The sequence below is a fragment of the Melanerpes formicivorus genome, unplaced genomic scaffold (genome assembly GCF_026170545.1).
Source record: "Melanerpes formicivorus ecotype bairdi unplaced genomic scaffold, bMelFor1.0.p_v2 SCAF_1331, whole genome shotgun sequence".
NCBI lineage: Eukaryota > Metazoa > Chordata > Aves > Piciformes > Picidae > Melanerpes > Melanerpes formicivorus.
Window position 1 is genome coordinate 35,613 of NW_027143683.1, and position 15,406 is coordinate 51,018.

Consider the following 15,406-nt stretch of genomic DNA (forward strand, 5'->3'; position numbering starts at 1 on the left):
GGCGCTGATTGGTTGAGAAGGTGCGAAGGGGAGGGGGGAGGGGGGCAGAGGCGCACGTGTCGGGGGGTGGGGAGGAGGCTCTTAAAGGGGCGATGGGGGGGCCCGCAGTGGGGGAGGGGAGGGCAGGCGGTGGGGGGCAGGCTAGGGGACAGGGTGGGGCTGAGGGATGGCTATGGGGTAGGCCGTGGGGCACATGGCAGGCTGTGGGGCAGCTACGGGGCACACGCTGGGCTGTGGGGCACACACTGGGCTGCAGGGCAGGTATAGGGCACATGCTGGGCTGTAGAGCAACTATAGGGCACAGGCCAGGCTGTGGGGCACACGCTAGGCTGCGGGGCAGGTATGGGGCACAGGCTGGGCTGTGGGGCAGCTATAGGGCACATGCCGGGCTGTGGGGCAGCCATGGGGCACACGCTGGGCTGTGGGGCACACGCTGGGCTGTGGGGCAGCTATAGGGCACACGCCGGGCTGTGGGGCACACACTGGGCTGTGGGGCAGCCATGGGGCACACGCCGGGCTGTGGGGCACAGGCTGGGCTGTGGGGCAGCCATGGGGCACACGCCGGGCTGTGGGGCACAGGCTTGGCTGTGGGGCAGCCATGGGGCACAGGCTGGGCTGTGGGGCGGCTGTGGGGCAGCTATAGGGCACACGCCGGGCTGTGGGGCACACGCCGGGCTGTGGGTCAACCTGTGGGGCCCAGCCCCGTCCCTGGGCTGGCGGAGTTCCTGGAGGACCTTCAGGGCACCATCGAGAGGCGCTGCCAGAGCGGCCTCGCGCCCGCTGCCTACTTCCGGTTCCCGCCCCGAGCCGCTTCCGGCGCGCGGCAGCAGAGAGCCGCGAGGGCCGCGCGAGGCAACCATGGCAACGGCGGTGCGGGGCCGGGGGGGGGGGCAGCGGCCTCGGGGGGTCCCGGGGGGGATTGGGAGGGGTCGAGAAGGGGCCAGGAGGGGGTCCGGGGGCGTCCTGAAGGAGTTTGGGGAGGCCCTGAGGGGGCGGGAGGGGTCGTGAGGGGCATCTGAGCGGGTCGGGGGCGGTGGGGCAGGGCCTGGGGGGGTCCTGAGGGGCTGTGGGGAGAGTCTCGAGTGGGTGGGGGGGGGAGGTGTCGCGAGAGGGCTCTGAGGGAGCCTGGGGGGGTCCTGACCTGAGGGGGACGGGGGGGCACCTGAAGGCCTTCTCCTGGGCAGAGTAAATGGGGGGGGAGAGCTTTGGGGGGTGACTCGGGAAGGGGGGGGGCACACTCCTGGGGGTGCTGAGCTGGGGGTGGGGGTGGGGCCTGCGTTTTGGGGTCCCTGAGAGCCCCCCCCCAATCCCCCCTCGTGTTCTGTGCCCCCAGACCACCAAGGTGCCTGAGGTCCGGGATGTGACCAGGATCGAGCGCATCGGTGAGCCAGGGGGGACCCCACCCCCCACCGCCTCCCGGGGGGGGCTGAGCCCCTTCTGGGGGTGCCCCCGTCCCCGAGGTGGGGGTGCAGCCTCTGCCAGGTGGGTTGACCCTTTTTGCCCCCCCCCAGGTGCCCACTCCCACATTCGAGGGCTGGGCTTGGACGATGCCTTGGAGCCACGGCAGGTAATGGGGGGGGGGGGGGAGGCCCCCCGGGGGGGTCCTTGAGGCATCTGTGTTGGTGTAAGGGAGGGGGAGGATGTATGGGGGGAAGGAGAGAGGGGCTTGGGGGGGTGGGTGGTGAGTGGGGAGGGTCTCCTATAGCAGTCTGGGGGGGAGGGTCTCAAAATCGGGGAGGGGGATATGGGCTTGGAGGTGTCCTAAGGTGGGGAAGGGTCTGCTGGGAGAGTTCTTAGTGTCCTGGGGGGTCCTGCTGGGGGAGAGTCTCAGAATGTCTGGGGGGGTCATGCTGGGAGTACCACAGGGGGGTGTGGGGGGTCCTGAGGGGGTGTCTCAGGATTTTAGGAGGTCCTGGGGGGGGTTCCCGTGGTAGGGCTGTTCCTATTGGGGGTCTTAGGGAGGGGGGAGGGGGCTCATATTAGGGGGTCCTGGGCAGGTCTTGAAGGTGGGGGGGGTCCCATGGGTGGGGGGGGTTGTACTAGGGGGGAACTCCTTTGGGGGCTGGGGGGGGTCAAGGACATGAGGAGGTCCTGGGAGGGTTCCCGAGCGCCTGGGCAGCAGCCATGGTCTCGGGGGGGCTCCTCTTGGGGGGGCTCTGGAACTTCTTAATGCCGAAGGTGAATGTGGGGGTCGGGGCCCCCCCCCCACTTGCCCCTCGCCCCCCAGGTGTCGCAGGGCATGGTGGGGCAGCTGGCAGCCCGCAGGGCAGCCGGAGTCATCCTGGAGATGATCAAGGAGGGGAAGATCGCCGGCAGGGCGGTGCTGATCGCCGGCCAGCCCGGCACCGGCAAGACCGCCATAGCCATGGGTGGGCACCACGAGGGCGCCGGGGGGAGCCCTGGAGTGGGGCCTGGGGAGGAGGAAGGGGCTGGAAGGAGGCCAGGGATGAGGAGGGGGTTGGGCCCTCCAGAAAGCCAGGAGAGGAACCCCCGAAACTGAGTGGGGTTGAGGTGGGGACCTCAGAGTGGGGCTAAGGGAGCCCCGAGGTGGGGTCTGGGGGCCCCGAGGTGGGGTGGGGGAGCCCCGAGGTGGGGCCTAGGAGCCCCGAGGTGGGATGGGGAAGCCCCGAGGTGGGGTGGGGGAGCCATGAGGTGGGGCAGGGGGGCAGCTGGGGGCGGGGTGTTGGGGGCGGGGCGTGGGGGCAGGGTGGTGGGGGCAGGGTGGTGGGGGCGGGGCGTGGGGGCAGGGTGGTGGGGGCGGGGCGTGGGGGCAGGGTGGTGGGGGCGGGGTGGTGGGGGCGGGGCGTTGGGGGCAGGGCGTGGGGGCGGGGCGTGGGGGGCGGGGCATCGGGGCACGGGGCGTGGGGCAGGGTGGTGGGGCGGGGCGTTGGGGGCGGGGCGTGGGGCAGGGTGTGGGGGGCAGGGTGTGGGGGGCGGGGCATTGGGGCACGGGGCGTGGGGCAGGGTGGTGGGGGCAGGGCGTGGGGGGTGGGGTGGTGGGGGCGGGGCGTGGGGGCAGGGTGTGGGGCAGGGCGTGGGGGGTGGGGTGGTGGGGGCAGGGTGTGGGGGGCGGGGCATTGGGGCGCGGGGCGTGGGGCAGGGTGGTGGGAGCGGGGCATGGGGGCAGGGTGTGGGGCAGGGCGTGGGGCGGCCGCAGCCCCCGGCGCGGTGCACCCCCCGAGGCCCGCGGTGCCGCCTGCAGGCATGGCGCAGGCGCTGGGCGCCGACACTCCCTTCACCGCCATCGCCGGCAGCGAGATCTTCTCCCTGGAGATGAGTCGCACCGAGGCCCTCACCCAGGCCTTCCGCCGCTCCATCGGCGTCCGCATCAAGTGAGGAGCCCTGGCCCCGCCCCTCGCCCCGCCCCTGAACCCGCCCCCGCCCCCAGGGTCACCCCCCTGGGCTGCCCTGCCCCTGCCCCCGACCCTGACCCCGACCCTGCCCCTGGGGTCACCCCCTGGGCTGCCCTGCCCCTGCTCCCACCCCTGACCCTTGGGGGTCACCCCCCTGAGCTGCCTTGCCCCCACCCCTGCCCCTGGGGGTGACACCCCTGGGCTGCCCCACCTCCACCCCTGCCCCCTGGGCTGCCCTGCCCCCACCCCTGCCCCCTGGGGGTCACCCCCCTGGGCTGCCCTGCCCCCACCCCTGGCCCCACCCCTGCCCCCAGGGTGAGCCCCTGGGTTGTCCTGCCCCAATCCCTGCCCCCTGGAGGTCACCCCCCTGGGCTGCCCTGCCCCCATCTCTCCTTCCTGGGGTGCCTGCCCTGGGCTGCCCTGCCCCCACCCCCTGTTGAGGCCTGTGGGGGTGCCCTGCCCCCCGCTGAGGCCGCTGGGGGGCGCTCACTCCTAGGGAGGAAGCAGAGATCATCGAGGGGGAGGTGGTGGAGATCCAGATCGATCGGCCAGCCAGCGGCACGGTGAGAGGCAGCCAGCCCCCCCAGGGGCACCCCCAAAGCCTGCCCCTGTGCCCCAGGATCATCCAGGGGTACCCCCCAGGCTCTCAGAGCACTGCAGAAGCACCTTAGGATGGCCCCAAGCGGTCTTGAGATGCTTCAAGATTCACTTCAGAGCAGCCCAGCAGTTCCTCAGGGTATCCCCAAACCTGTTTCAGTGCCTCAAAAGTATCCAGGGGATATCCTAAAACCTTTCAGGGCACCACAAAAGTGCCTCAGGCTCCCCCAAAGTCCTTTGGGCACCCCAAAAGTTCTTTGGGGTACCCCAATACTTCTCAGGGCCCCCCCCCCAGAAAAGCCCCCAGAGCTTTCTAGGGTCTGAGAAGTCTCCCAGAGGAGTTCAAAATGGCTCAGAATGAGTTGGAGCCCCACAAAATCTTCACCAATTCCTTAGGGCACCCCAAAAGTAGTTAAGGACACCCCAAAATTGCTCAGGACACCCCAACATCCTCCCACCAGGGCACTAAAGTGGGGAAGCTGACCCTGAAGACCACAGAGATGGAGACCATTTATGACCTGGGCACCAAGATGATTGAGTCCCTGACCAAGGAGAAGGTGCAGGCAGGGTGAGTCGAGGGGGGGGACCCCAAAACTGGGGGGGAGGAGATGAGAATTGGGTCAGAAAGCCCCAAATGGTCATCAAAACAGGGCAAGAGAAGGTCAAAGTGGGGGCTGGGAGCCCCAAGTGGGGCTTGAGGAGCTTGAGCTGGGGTGGAGAGACCCCAAAAGAGAGGTGGGAACCCCGAACTTGAGCAGCTTGAGGAGGGGGGGGACCCTGAACGAGGCCTCCCCGTGGGGCCTGAAAGAGGCCAAACCGAGGCCTGGGAGGCCCAAAGTTAGATGAAAAGAGCTGGAAATGAGATGAAAGACCCCTTGGGGGGACCCCAAAAGGGGGAGGGGGACCCCGAAAGGGGGGAGGGGGCGCCCCAGAGCGACAGCTTTGCTCCTTGCCCAGGGATGTGATCACCATCGACAAAGCCACCGGGAAGATCTCCAAGCTCGGCCGCTCCTTCACCCGGGCGCGAGACTACGACGCCATGGGCTCCCAGGTGGCAGCTGGGGGGCAGCTGGGGGGGCAGGGCAAGGTTTGGGGGTACTTCTGAACCCCTCCTTGCCCTTTGTCTGCGCCTCATCTCCCCACAGACGAAGTTTGTGCAGTGCCCTGACGGGGAACTGCAGAAGCGGAAGGAGGTGGTGCACACGGTGTCGCTGCACGAGATCGACGTCATCAACAGCAGGACCCAGGGCTTCCTGGCTCTCTTCTCGGGTACTGCCCCCCAGCTGCCCCCTCCTGCCCCACAAGGGTCCTCCCTGCCCCATATCTACCTCCCAAGTGCTCTGCTTGTCCCCTAAGTGCTTCACAAGGGCCCCATATCTGCCCCCCAGCTGCTTCTGGAGCCCCCATATTGCTTCTCCCCAGCCCAGGGTTTCCTCCTGCTGGGCTTGGCTACACCTCACTGCCCCCCAACTGCCCCACAAGGGTCCTCCCTGCCCCATATCTGCCCCTCAGCTGCCCCTGCAGCCCCCACACTGCTCCTCCCCAGCCCAACCTTTCCTCCTGCTGGGCTTGGCTACACCTCCCTGCCCCCCAACTGCCCCCTCCTGCCCCCCAACTGCCTCCTCCTACCCCACAAGGGCCCCATATCTGCCCCCCATCTGCCCCTGCAGCCCCCACACTGCTCCTCCCCAGCCCAGCTTTTCCTCCTGCTGGGCTTGGCTACACCTCCCTGACCCCTAAGTGCCCCATAACTGGCCCCAGAGCCCCCAAAACTGCCCTCACAGGAACCCCAAAGCCCCTCCCAGCTCCTCCTAACCACCCCCAGGCCTCCCAAACCTGCTCTCAACCTCCCCATAACCCTCTCAAAGCCCCTCCCAGCCCCTCCTAACCACCCCCAAAACTGCCCCCTGCCTCCCCACAACGCCCTCAAATGCCCCCCAAAGCCCCTTCCCCCCCACGCCCCCCTGAGCCCCCTGCCCGCTGCCCCAGGCGACACCGGGGAGATCAAGGCGGAGGTCCGGGAGCAGATCAACGCCAAGGTGGCCGAGTGGAGGGAGGAAGGCAAAGCCGACGTCATCCCCGGGGTGAGGACCCCCAGAGACCCCCCCCAGCCCCTTCAACCCCATCAGCAGCCCCCCACAAACATCCTCCTGCCCCCCAGGTGCTGTTCATCGACGAGGTTCATATGCTGGACATTGAGTGCTTCTCCTTCCTGAACCGAGCCCTGGAGAGCGACATGGCCCCGGTGCTCATCATGGCCACCAACAGAGGCATCACCAGGTGCTGGCAGCCCCCAGCCCCCCGGGACCCCCAGAGCTGCCCCCGAGCCTCCTGACCCCTTCAACCCCCCCAGAGCTGCCCTTGAGCCTCCTGATCCCTTCAACCCCCCCAGAGCTGCCCCCGAGCCTCCTGACCCCTTCACCCCACCGATCTGCCCCTGAGCCTGCCAGCCCCTCCTCCCCCCCTGCCCCTGACTGCCTGTGCCCCCTACCCCTGACTGCCTGTGCCCCCTACCCCTGACTGCCTGTGCCCCCTGCCCCTGAGCTGCCTCTGCCCCCTGCCCCTGAGCTGCCTGTGCCCCCTGCCCGCTGCAGGATCCGGGGCACCAACTACCAGAGCCCCCACGGGCTGCCCATCGACCTGCTGGACCGGCTGCTGATCATCTCCACCGCCCCCTACAGCGACAAGGAGACCAAACAGATCCTCAAGATCAGGTGGGGGGCGCCCCAGGGAGCCCCCAGACCCCCTCCCCTAGGCCTCTCTGTGCCCCCCCCCCCCAACGTGCCCCTGGCTCCTTTTCACCACCCCGGGTGCCTCCCAAACCCCTCGGGGCACCCCCAAACCCCTCCCTATGCCTCTGGGTGCCCCTGGAGCCCCTTGGCCAGGCCCTGCCCCCCCTGACTGGCACTGGGGGGCCCCAGGTGCGAGGAGGAGGATGTGGAGATGACTGAGGATGCCTACTCGGTGCTGACCCGGATCGGGCTGGAGACCTCCCTGCGCTACGCCATCCAGCTGATCACTGCTGCCAGCCTGGTGGCCAGGAAGAGGAAGGTGGGGGACGGGGGGGGGCAGGATGGGGGGCAGGATGGGGAGAGCATGGGGACAGGATGAGGGCACCATGGAGGCAGGATGAGGACAGGATGGGGACACAATGGGGACAGGATAGGGATGGGAATGGGAAGAGAAATGGAATGGGGACAGGATGGGGAGAAGATGGGGACAGGATGGGGGGACAGCATGGGGGGCAGGATAGGGACAGGATGGGGGGCAGCATGGGGGGCAGGACAGAGCATAGACTGGGACAGGATGGGGCAGCATCTGGGTAGCATGGGGGGCAAATGGGGGGCAGGTTTGGGGACCTCCCTCCCTCAATTCTGGGGCGTTCAGAGCTGCAGGTGCAGGACACTGAACAGCTCCTGGGGGAGAGGATTTGAGGAGAGGGTCTCTGGAGCTGGGGGAGACCTGCGGAGGTCAGGAGGGGTCCTGGGACCCCTCCAAGTTTTGGGGGATCCCCCTCTGAAATTTGGGGACCCCCCCCAGGGCTCAGAGGTGCAGGTGGAGGATATCAAGAGAGTCTATTCCCTGTTCCTGGACGAGTCTCGCTCCACACAGTACATGAGGGAGTACCAGGAGGCCTTCCTCTTCAACGAGCTGAGTGAGCAGCACCGGGAGGCAGCGGGGGGACTGGGAAAGGACTGGGAGGGGATTGGGAAAGGACTGGGAGGGGATTGGGAGGCAGTGGGAGGGGATTGGGAGGCAGTGGGAGGGGATTGGGAGGCAGTGGGAGGGGATTGGGAGGCAGTGGGAGGGGATTGGGAGGCAGTGGGAGGGGACTGGGAGGGACTGGGAGGGTCCCGGGGTGAAGGGCAGGGGTCTGTGAGACCGTGGCAGGGCACTGGGAGGCCGCTGGGTCCGTACTGGTGGCCACTGGTGACCCTCCCCCCTCCCCTTCCCTCCACAGAGGCTGAATCAATGGAGACGCCGTGATGCAGCCCCGCCCCCTCCATAAGCCCCGCCCCTAGCCCCGCCCCCTCTCATCCCCCCATAAATGCCAGGTTGGCCCCAGGCTGCTGGGGGGCAAATTTATTTGGGACAGGGTCTTGAACGTCACGGTGGGGGGGAGGGGGTCCGGGGGGGAGGGGGGTCCCGGGTGGGGTCTCAGCCATCGTTGAAGAGGAAGAAGAGCCTGCGGTGGGGGGGAGGGGCCGAGGCCAGGCAGGGCACAAAGGGCACAGCAATGACCTCAGTGAAGCCCTCCGAGGGGGAGGGGGGCACGAAGCGCTTCCTGGGGGGGAGGGGAGAGGAGAGGTCAAAGACCACCCAACCCCCCCCAAATCCCCCCCTCAAAATCCTCCCTGGGGACACCCCCAAGCCCTCAAATCCACTCTGACCTCCTCCCCCCAGCATGGCTCCTGACCCCCCCAGGGACACCCTCCCCCCCCCCCCCCCCCCCCCCCAGTCCTCCTCCCTTAATCCCCCTCAGGATTCCCCCCAGCCAGGGACCCCCAGATCCCCCTCAGGCCCCTCCAGGCCCCCTCCTGACCTGTAGCTGTGCAGCACAGGGGCAGTGACAGGGACGTGGTCACTCTGTGTCAGCTCCCGGAACTGGGGGGGCAGCACCCCAAAAATGGGGGGGCAGGGGGTCAGGCACCCCCCCACACCCCCCCCAGCACCCAGATGAGGCTTTGGGGGGACATCCCTCAAAAAAAACATCAAAACCCTTCCCCCAACACCACCAAGCCCCTCCCCAAACCTCCCTGAGACCCCCAAAGCCAGCCCTAAGCCCCCCAAGGACTCCCCCAAAACACCTCTGAGCCCCCCAAAACCTCCCTGAGACCCCCAAAGCCAGCCCCTAAGCACCCCAAGGACCCCCTGAAACACCTCTGAGCCCCCCAAAACCTCCCTGAGACCCCCAAAGCCAGCCCTAAGCCCCCCAAGGACCCCCCCAAAACACCTCTGAGTCCCCCCAAACCTCCCTGAGACCCCCAAAGCCAGCCCTAAGCCCCCCCAAGGACCCCCCCAAAACACCTCTGAGCCCCCCAAAACCTCCCTGAGACCCCCCAAAGCCAGCCCTAAGCACCCCAAGGACCCCCCGAAACACCTCTGAGCCCCCCCAAACCTCCCTGAGACCCCCAAAGCCCTCTGCCAGCCCTCTCCTGTCTCCCCCAGGTCCCTCATGTCCTCCCCAGTCCCCTCAGGGCCCCTGAAACCTCCTTTAAGCCCCCCCAACCCCTTCCAAATTGCCATGAGACCCTCAGAAGCTCCTCCAAGCGCCCTCCCAGCCCCTTCCTGTCCCCCCCCAACCCCTCCCCGAGCCCCCCCCAGCTCCCCCCCCCCCTCACCCTGCAGTTGTGTTTGGCCTGCTCCAGGCTGGCTGTGAAGTGCAGGCAGCGACAGGGCACAGAGGCTGCCTGGGCACAGGCCACGTACCTGGGTGGGGGGTAGGGGTCCCCAAACCATCAGGGAGGGGTCCACAGGGACCCCTAAACCCTCCCCCGGCTCTGAGCCTCACCTTTTGCCTGGACTCGGGGTCAGGGTTTGTGTTGTCGACCACCACGGCTGGCCCCTGGCCAGGGCAGCCTCACAGGCGGCCACACAGCGCTGCCAGGAGCCCAGGCTGTCCTGGGGGGGCACAGAGGGCTCCTGGGGGGAAGCCTGGGGAGGTCTGGGGGGTCCTGGGGGTGTCTTGAGAGGACTGGGAGGGAATTTGGGGGAGGGCCAGGAGTCTCAAAGGGAGATAAAGAGGGGCTGGGGGGTCTTGGGGAAGTCTTGAGGGGGGAGTGTTGGTGGTCTCAAAGGGAAATCTAAAGAGGCTGGGGTGGGGGAGTCCTGGGGGGCTCAGGGGGGGTCCTGGGGGGCTCAGGGGGGTCCTGGGGGGCTCGGGGGGCTCCAGGCCTTACCCTGTTGACGTAGGCATAGCCAGCAGGCACGAAGTGAGACTTCAGGAAGGTTGATTTGCCAGCTGGGGACAGAGGTCAGAGGGTCAGGGTAGAGGTCAAAGGGCGAGGTTTTAAGATCTGGGGGGCTGAGAGCCTTGGGGGGGGTCCTGGGGTGGGTCCCCCTGGGGGTATTTGAGGGGTCCTGGCATGAGACCTGAGGGGCTTGGCTCTGGGGGGGGCTTGGGAGAGTCCCACGGGAGGGAAGGATCCTGAGGCTCCTGGGAGGGTCTGGGGGGTCCCAGAAATGGGGGGGAGGGGGGTGGCAGGGGGGGAGGGGAGGGTCCCTGGGGGGGCTTGGGGGGAGAAGCATCCTGAGGCTCCTGGGAGGGATTTGGGGTCTCAGAAGATTTAGGGGACAGAGGGAGGTCCCAGAGCAGCCCCTAAGGTTGGGGCAAGGGGGGGGGGAAGGGTCAGAGGTGGGGAGCCCAGGGGTCAAAGGGCAGAGGTCACTCACCCCCTGGGTAGCCCAACGGCCACCACCAGCTCGGGGCCGGAGCCCAGCAGGGAGGCTCCGGGAGGGGCCTGGGGGAGGCCTCAGGCGGAGCTTGCGCTGGGGGGGGGGCAGAGGGCAAAGGTCAGGGGAGGGCAAAGGTCAAAGGCACAGAGGATGAAGGACAGAGGGCACTCACGGGGTCAAAGGTCGGGAGGTCAAAGGGGTGCCGGAGCCCAACCCAGGAAGAATTCCTCTGGAGTCTGGAAGCTGAGCTCAGCGTTGAGAGCAAACTGGGGAGGGGGCTGGGGGGTCAGGGGGGTCATGGGAGGGGCTGGGGGGGTCAGGGGGGGTCACAGGGAGGGGGCTGGGGGTCAGGGGGGGGTCACGGGGAGGGGCTGGGGGTCGGGGGGGGTCCACAGGGGAGGGGCTGGGGGTCATGGGGGGTCATGGAGGGGCTGGGGGTCAGGGGGGTCATGGGAGGGGCTGGGGTCACAGGGAGGGGCTGGGGGTCAGGGGGGGGTCATGGGAGGGGCTGGGGGTCAGGGGGGGTCACGGGGAGGGGCTGGGGGTCAGGGGGGTCACAGGGAGGGGCTGGGGGTCAGGGGGGTCATGGAAAGGGGCTGGGGTCAGGGGGGTCATGGAGAGGGGCTGGGGGTCAGGGGGAGAGGCTGGGGGTCGGGGGGGGTCATGGGGATGGACATTGTGGGGGGGATGGAAGAGGTCCTTGAGCAGGGGAAGGGGGAGGTCGATTTTGGGGCTCCTGGGGGGGTTCCCACTGCAGGGAGGGGTCAAGGAGGGTCCTGGGAAGAGTCCCCCAGAATTGGGGGGGGGGCCCCTGGGGGGGAGCCCTGGGGAGGGGCTTTGGGGGGGCCCTGGGGGGGCCTCACCAATCGATCACTGCAGGAGAAATCCTTCTTGCGGCCTGGGGCCCACAGCTGGGGGCGGCCTGCAGCGTCTGGGGGGGGCAGGGGGGTGGTGGGGTCAGGACCCCCCCCCCAAGTTCCCTGAGACCTCCAAACTCCCCTGCCCCAGGTCCCCAAACCGCCCCCATGACCCCCAACCCCCCAGATCCCTACCCCCAAGACCCTCAGGCGTTCCCCCAGGACCCCCAAACTGCTCCATAGCCCCTCCCCCACCAGGACCCCCATGCCTGCTGGGGACCCTCCCCAGAACCCCAGCCCCACCCCCCCCCAGCCCCCCCTCTCACCCCTCCCCCCAGCCCCCTCTCTCACCTCCTACATAGAAGCTGTCAGGCACCGACACCTGCGACTCCGTCGTTGGCCTGCAGGGATCCAGACCAGTCCAGATCAGTCTAAGCCAGTCCTGACCAGTCCAGGGCCAGTCCAGTCCCCAGCCAGTCCAGACCAACTGCCCCCTCAGAAGCTCCCAGTGCCCTCCAGTGCCCCCCAGTCCCTCCCAGTGCCCCCCAGAGCTCCGTGTTCCCTCCCAGCAGTGTATCAGCAGGCTCCTAGAGCTTCCCAGTCCCTCCCAGCAGCTCCCAGTGCCTCCCAGCAGCTCCCAGTGCCTCCCAGTGCCCCCCAGCAGCTCCCGGTGCCCCCCAGCAGCTCCCGGTGCCCCCCAGCAGCTCCCAGCAGCTCCCAGTGCCCCCCAGCAACTCCCAGCAGCCCCCAGTGCCCCCAGCAGCTCCCAGTGCCCCCAAGTGCCCCCAGCAGCTCCCAGTGCCCCCAGTGCCTCCCAGCAGCTCCCAGCGCCCCCAGCAGCTCCCAGCGCCCCCAGCAGCTCCCAGCGCCCCCAGCAGCTCCCAGCGCCCCCAGCGGCTCCCAGCGCCCCCAGCGGCTTCCCAGTGCCCCCAGCGGCTCCCAGTGCTCCCAGCGGCTCCAGTGCCCCCAGTGCCCCCTCACCTTCTCACAGAGGTGGTCCCCACATGCCTAGCAGAGGCTTCCTGTAGAGCCCTGGCCCAATTGCCACCAGTACCTGTACTGGGAGGGCAGCAAACAGCTTGGGGGGCAGGGTCCCAGGTGCCTGGGGGGGGTCCCTGAGGAGGACTGGGAGACACTGGGAGGCCTCTGAGAGCAAAGTGAGGCATACTGGGGGGCACTGGGGAACCCACTGGGGGGCACTGGGAACTTAACTGGGGGGCACTGGGAACCCCACTGGGGGGACTGGGAACCCACTGAGGGGCACTGGGAGGCACAGGGAACCTAACTGGGGGGGCACTGGGAACCCACTGGGAACCCCACGGGAGGGAGCTGGGGGGAAGCTGCTTGACTGAGAGCTGGGAGGAAGCTTTTGGGGGGGAGGGGGGGAGGTCCTGGGTGGAGGTTCCCAATGCTGGGAGGAGTCTGGGGGGGGGGGTCCCCCAGACTGGGGAGGGGCTGAGGGACCTGGAGGGGCAGAGCCAGCAGCTGGCAGAGAGCCTCCAGTTTGGCCTTGAGATGAGCAACCGGGAGGCGACCTCGGGAGATCCCCAGCTGGTTGGTGAAGGATCACGAGCTGGGGGGGCAAAAAACACGGGGAGGGGGTCAGAGGGCAGCTCCTGAAGGGATTCTGGGGGGGTCTGAAGAGGTTTGGGGGGGAGACCCCCACCTTGTAGCCTTCCTGGTGCAGCTGCTTCAGCTTCCGGGGGACCTCAGGGTACAGAATCCTGGGGCGGGGGAGAGAGGGAGCAGAGACTGGGGGGGGGGAGAGAGCTCCCCAAAAGTCATCTCCCAGGATACCCCCCAAAAAAAATTTTAAGCCCCCCCCCAAATCCACTCAGGATCCCCCCAGTTCCCTCCAAAGACCCTCAGGCTCCCCCAAACCTTCTCAGGATCTCCCCCCCCCCAGGACCCTCCAAAGACCCTCAAGGCTCCCCCAAACCTTCTCAGGATCTCCCCCCCCCCAGGACCCTCCAAAGACCCTCAAGCCCCCCCAAACCTTCTCAGCATCTCCCCCCCGCCCAGGACCCTCCAAAGACCCTCAAGCCCCCCCAAACCTTCTCAGGATCTCCCCCCCCCCAGGACCCTCCAAAGACCCTCAGGCTCCCCCAAACCTTCTCAGGATCTCCCCCCCCCCCAGTTCCCTCCAAAGACCCTCAGGACCCCCTCAGGGCCCCCCCCAAACCTCCAGTCCTGAGGCCCTGTGGGGAAGACCTTCCCGGAGCGAGTGGTGATCAGGGTCCCGTCCAGGTCAAACCCAGCGACCTGGGGGGCACAAGAAAAGGGGGGGGGGGATGCTGAGGGCTGGGGGGGGGGTCCTGGGGGGGGGGTCAAAAAGATATGCCGGGGGGCTGCAAGGGATTTGGAGAGTCTGGGGGAGCCCTGAGAGCTTAATTAGATCTCAAAACAAAACAGAAAGAGGCTTGGGGGGAGGCTGAGGGGAATGGGGGGGATGGGGAGGGGGCACTGAGGGGGGATTGGGGTGTGGGGGTCAGTCCTTACCTTAGTGCTGGGCAACAGTCCTGGGGGTTGAAGATGAGGAGGGAGCCGAGCTGCTGCCAGCAGCCTTCCTCAGAGGGTGGGAGGGGAGAGGGAGGATCTGGGGGAGGCTTTTTTTTTGGGGGGGGGCTCCCCTCGAGTGGGGAAGGGGCTCTGGGGGGGTCCAGGAGGTGCAGCTGGTAAGGGTAGAGATTGTTGACCAGGCAGAGAGTGCTGTGGGGCAGCAGGGTCCTGTGCCCCCCCCGGCCCAAGGGCAGCCCCCCCACGGAGGTGGGGTTCACCCCCAGCTGGGGAGGGGGGAAAAAAAGAGTTAGGGGGGAGAGGGGGTCCCCAGAATTACTTGGGGGCTCCTTCCCCCTCTCTCTGGACACCCCCAGACCCCTCGGGGGCCTCCCAAATCCACCCAGGACTCCCCCAGGATGGCCCCAAACCCCCTCAGGACGCCCCCCCCCAGGACCCTCCCAACACCCCCCCCGGACCTGCTGGGACTCCCAAACCCTCCCAGGACCCTCCCAGACCTCCCCAGGATCCCCCTAAGCCCTCCCAGGACCCTCCCAGACCTCTCCAGGATCCTCCTAAGCCCTCCCAGGACCCTCTCAGACCTCCCCAGGATCCTCCTAAGCCCTCCCAGGACCCTCCCAGACCTCCCCAGGACCCCCCCCCCCCCGAATGCCCCAAACCCCCTCAGCCTCCCCCCCAGACCCACCTGGGTGACCCTGGCAGTGCCCTCAGCATAATTCGCCACAATCTCCACTGGGGGGGAAGAGGAATGGCGAAATCAGGGACACGCCCCCCCCAAACCCAGCACCGGGGAAGGCCTGGGGGGGGCTGGGTCCCACTGAGGAGGGCCTCCGGGCTCCCAGGGAGGCTGTGGGGGCGCTCGAGGGGAGTCCCCTGGGGGGGTCCTGGGGCTGTCTCGGGGAGGCTGGGTGGGGTCTGAGGTCGCGAGGGGGTTCCGAGGAGGCTCTGGGGGGGTCCCGAGGGGCGGGGCCCGGGGGGGGGGCGGTGCCCGGTGGCGCGGGGGCGCGCGCGGGACGCACCCTGCCGGCGCGAGCACTTGCGGTCGGTGACGCCGGTGAGCGGCCCCCGGCCCAGCACCACGGCCTGGCCGTCCGGTAACGGCACCGCGCCGCCCGCGCCCCGCAGCTCCATCCCCGCCGGAAGTGACGTCGCGGCCCGGGGAACGAGGCCGCCGCCGGCGCGGGGCGAGCAGCTTCCGGTCCTTCCGTCCCGCCCCCCCCCCCGCCCCCCCAGGGTCCCGCCGGCCACGCCTCCGGCAGCTTGGCTCCGCGCCGCCCCCTGGCGGTGCAGGCTGGGATCGGTCCTCCCGCCCGCGCTGGGTCCTGCCCGCGGGGGTGGGAGGCTGGGGGGGAGCGGGGAGAGGCACTCGGGGGCAATGGGGGGGATTGGGAGAGGCACTGGGGGGCACTGGGAGAGGCTGGGGAGCACTGGGGGGCACTGGGAGGCACTGGGGGGCACTGGAAGAGGCTGGGGAGGCACTGGGGGGCACCGGGAGAGGCCGGGGAGGCACTAGGAGAGGCTGGGGGGCACTGGGGAGGCACTGGGGGGGGCACTGGGAGAGGCTGGGGAGGCACAAGGGGGCACCGGGAGAGGCACTGGGGCGACTGCAAGAGACTGAAGAGGGACTGTGGGGTGGGGGGTGGGGGCACTGGAAGGGATTGGGAAGGCCTGGGGGGGTTCCTGTGC

The 15,406-nt window shown here is 68.5% G+C and overlaps 2 protein-coding genes across 2 annotated transcripts; one reads left to right on the top strand and one right to left on the bottom strand.

The window, feature by feature from the left end:
• Positions 1 to 175: 175 nt before the first annotated feature.
• Positions 176 to 8,016, top strand: RUVBL2 (RuvB like AAA ATPase 2). Its single transcript, XM_068171036.1, has 15 exons — positions 176 to 870; positions 1,334 to 1,382; positions 1,512 to 1,567; positions 2,228 to 2,369; positions 3,203 to 3,332; positions 3,850 to 3,916; positions 4,412 to 4,518; positions 4,908 to 5,001; positions 5,096 to 5,219; positions 5,940 to 6,034; positions 6,112 to 6,230; positions 6,545 to 6,664; positions 6,872 to 7,001; positions 7,491 to 7,605; positions 7,912 to 8,016. Exons 1-15 carry the CDS (start codon positions 343 to 345, stop codon positions 7,935 to 7,937), a joined length of 1,902 nt encoding a protein of 633 aa, XP_068027137.1. The 5' UTR covers positions 176 to 342; the 3' UTR covers positions 7,938 to 8,016.
• On the bottom strand, positions 8,014 to 14,919 carry LOC137461183 (bifunctional polynucleotide phosphatase/kinase-like). The gene is given in 21 exon segments (XM_068171033.1): positions 8,014 to 8,235; positions 8,494 to 8,555; positions 9,293 to 9,380; positions 9,458 to 9,509; positions 9,512 to 9,572; positions 9,851 to 9,918; positions 10,351 to 10,422; positions 10,525 to 10,612; positions 11,210 to 11,277; positions 11,555 to 11,588; positions 11,590 to 11,604; positions 12,185 to 12,202; positions 12,204 to 12,257; positions 12,668 to 12,763; positions 12,765 to 12,776; positions 12,870 to 12,927; positions 13,386 to 13,465; positions 13,545 to 13,551; positions 13,703 to 13,986; positions 14,406 to 14,452; positions 14,740 to 14,919. Coding segments are annotated over 21 exon segments (1,503 nt in total). The 5' UTR covers positions 14,852 to 14,919; the 3' UTR covers positions 8,014 to 8,108.
• Positions 14,920 to 15,406: the final 487 nt, after the last annotated feature.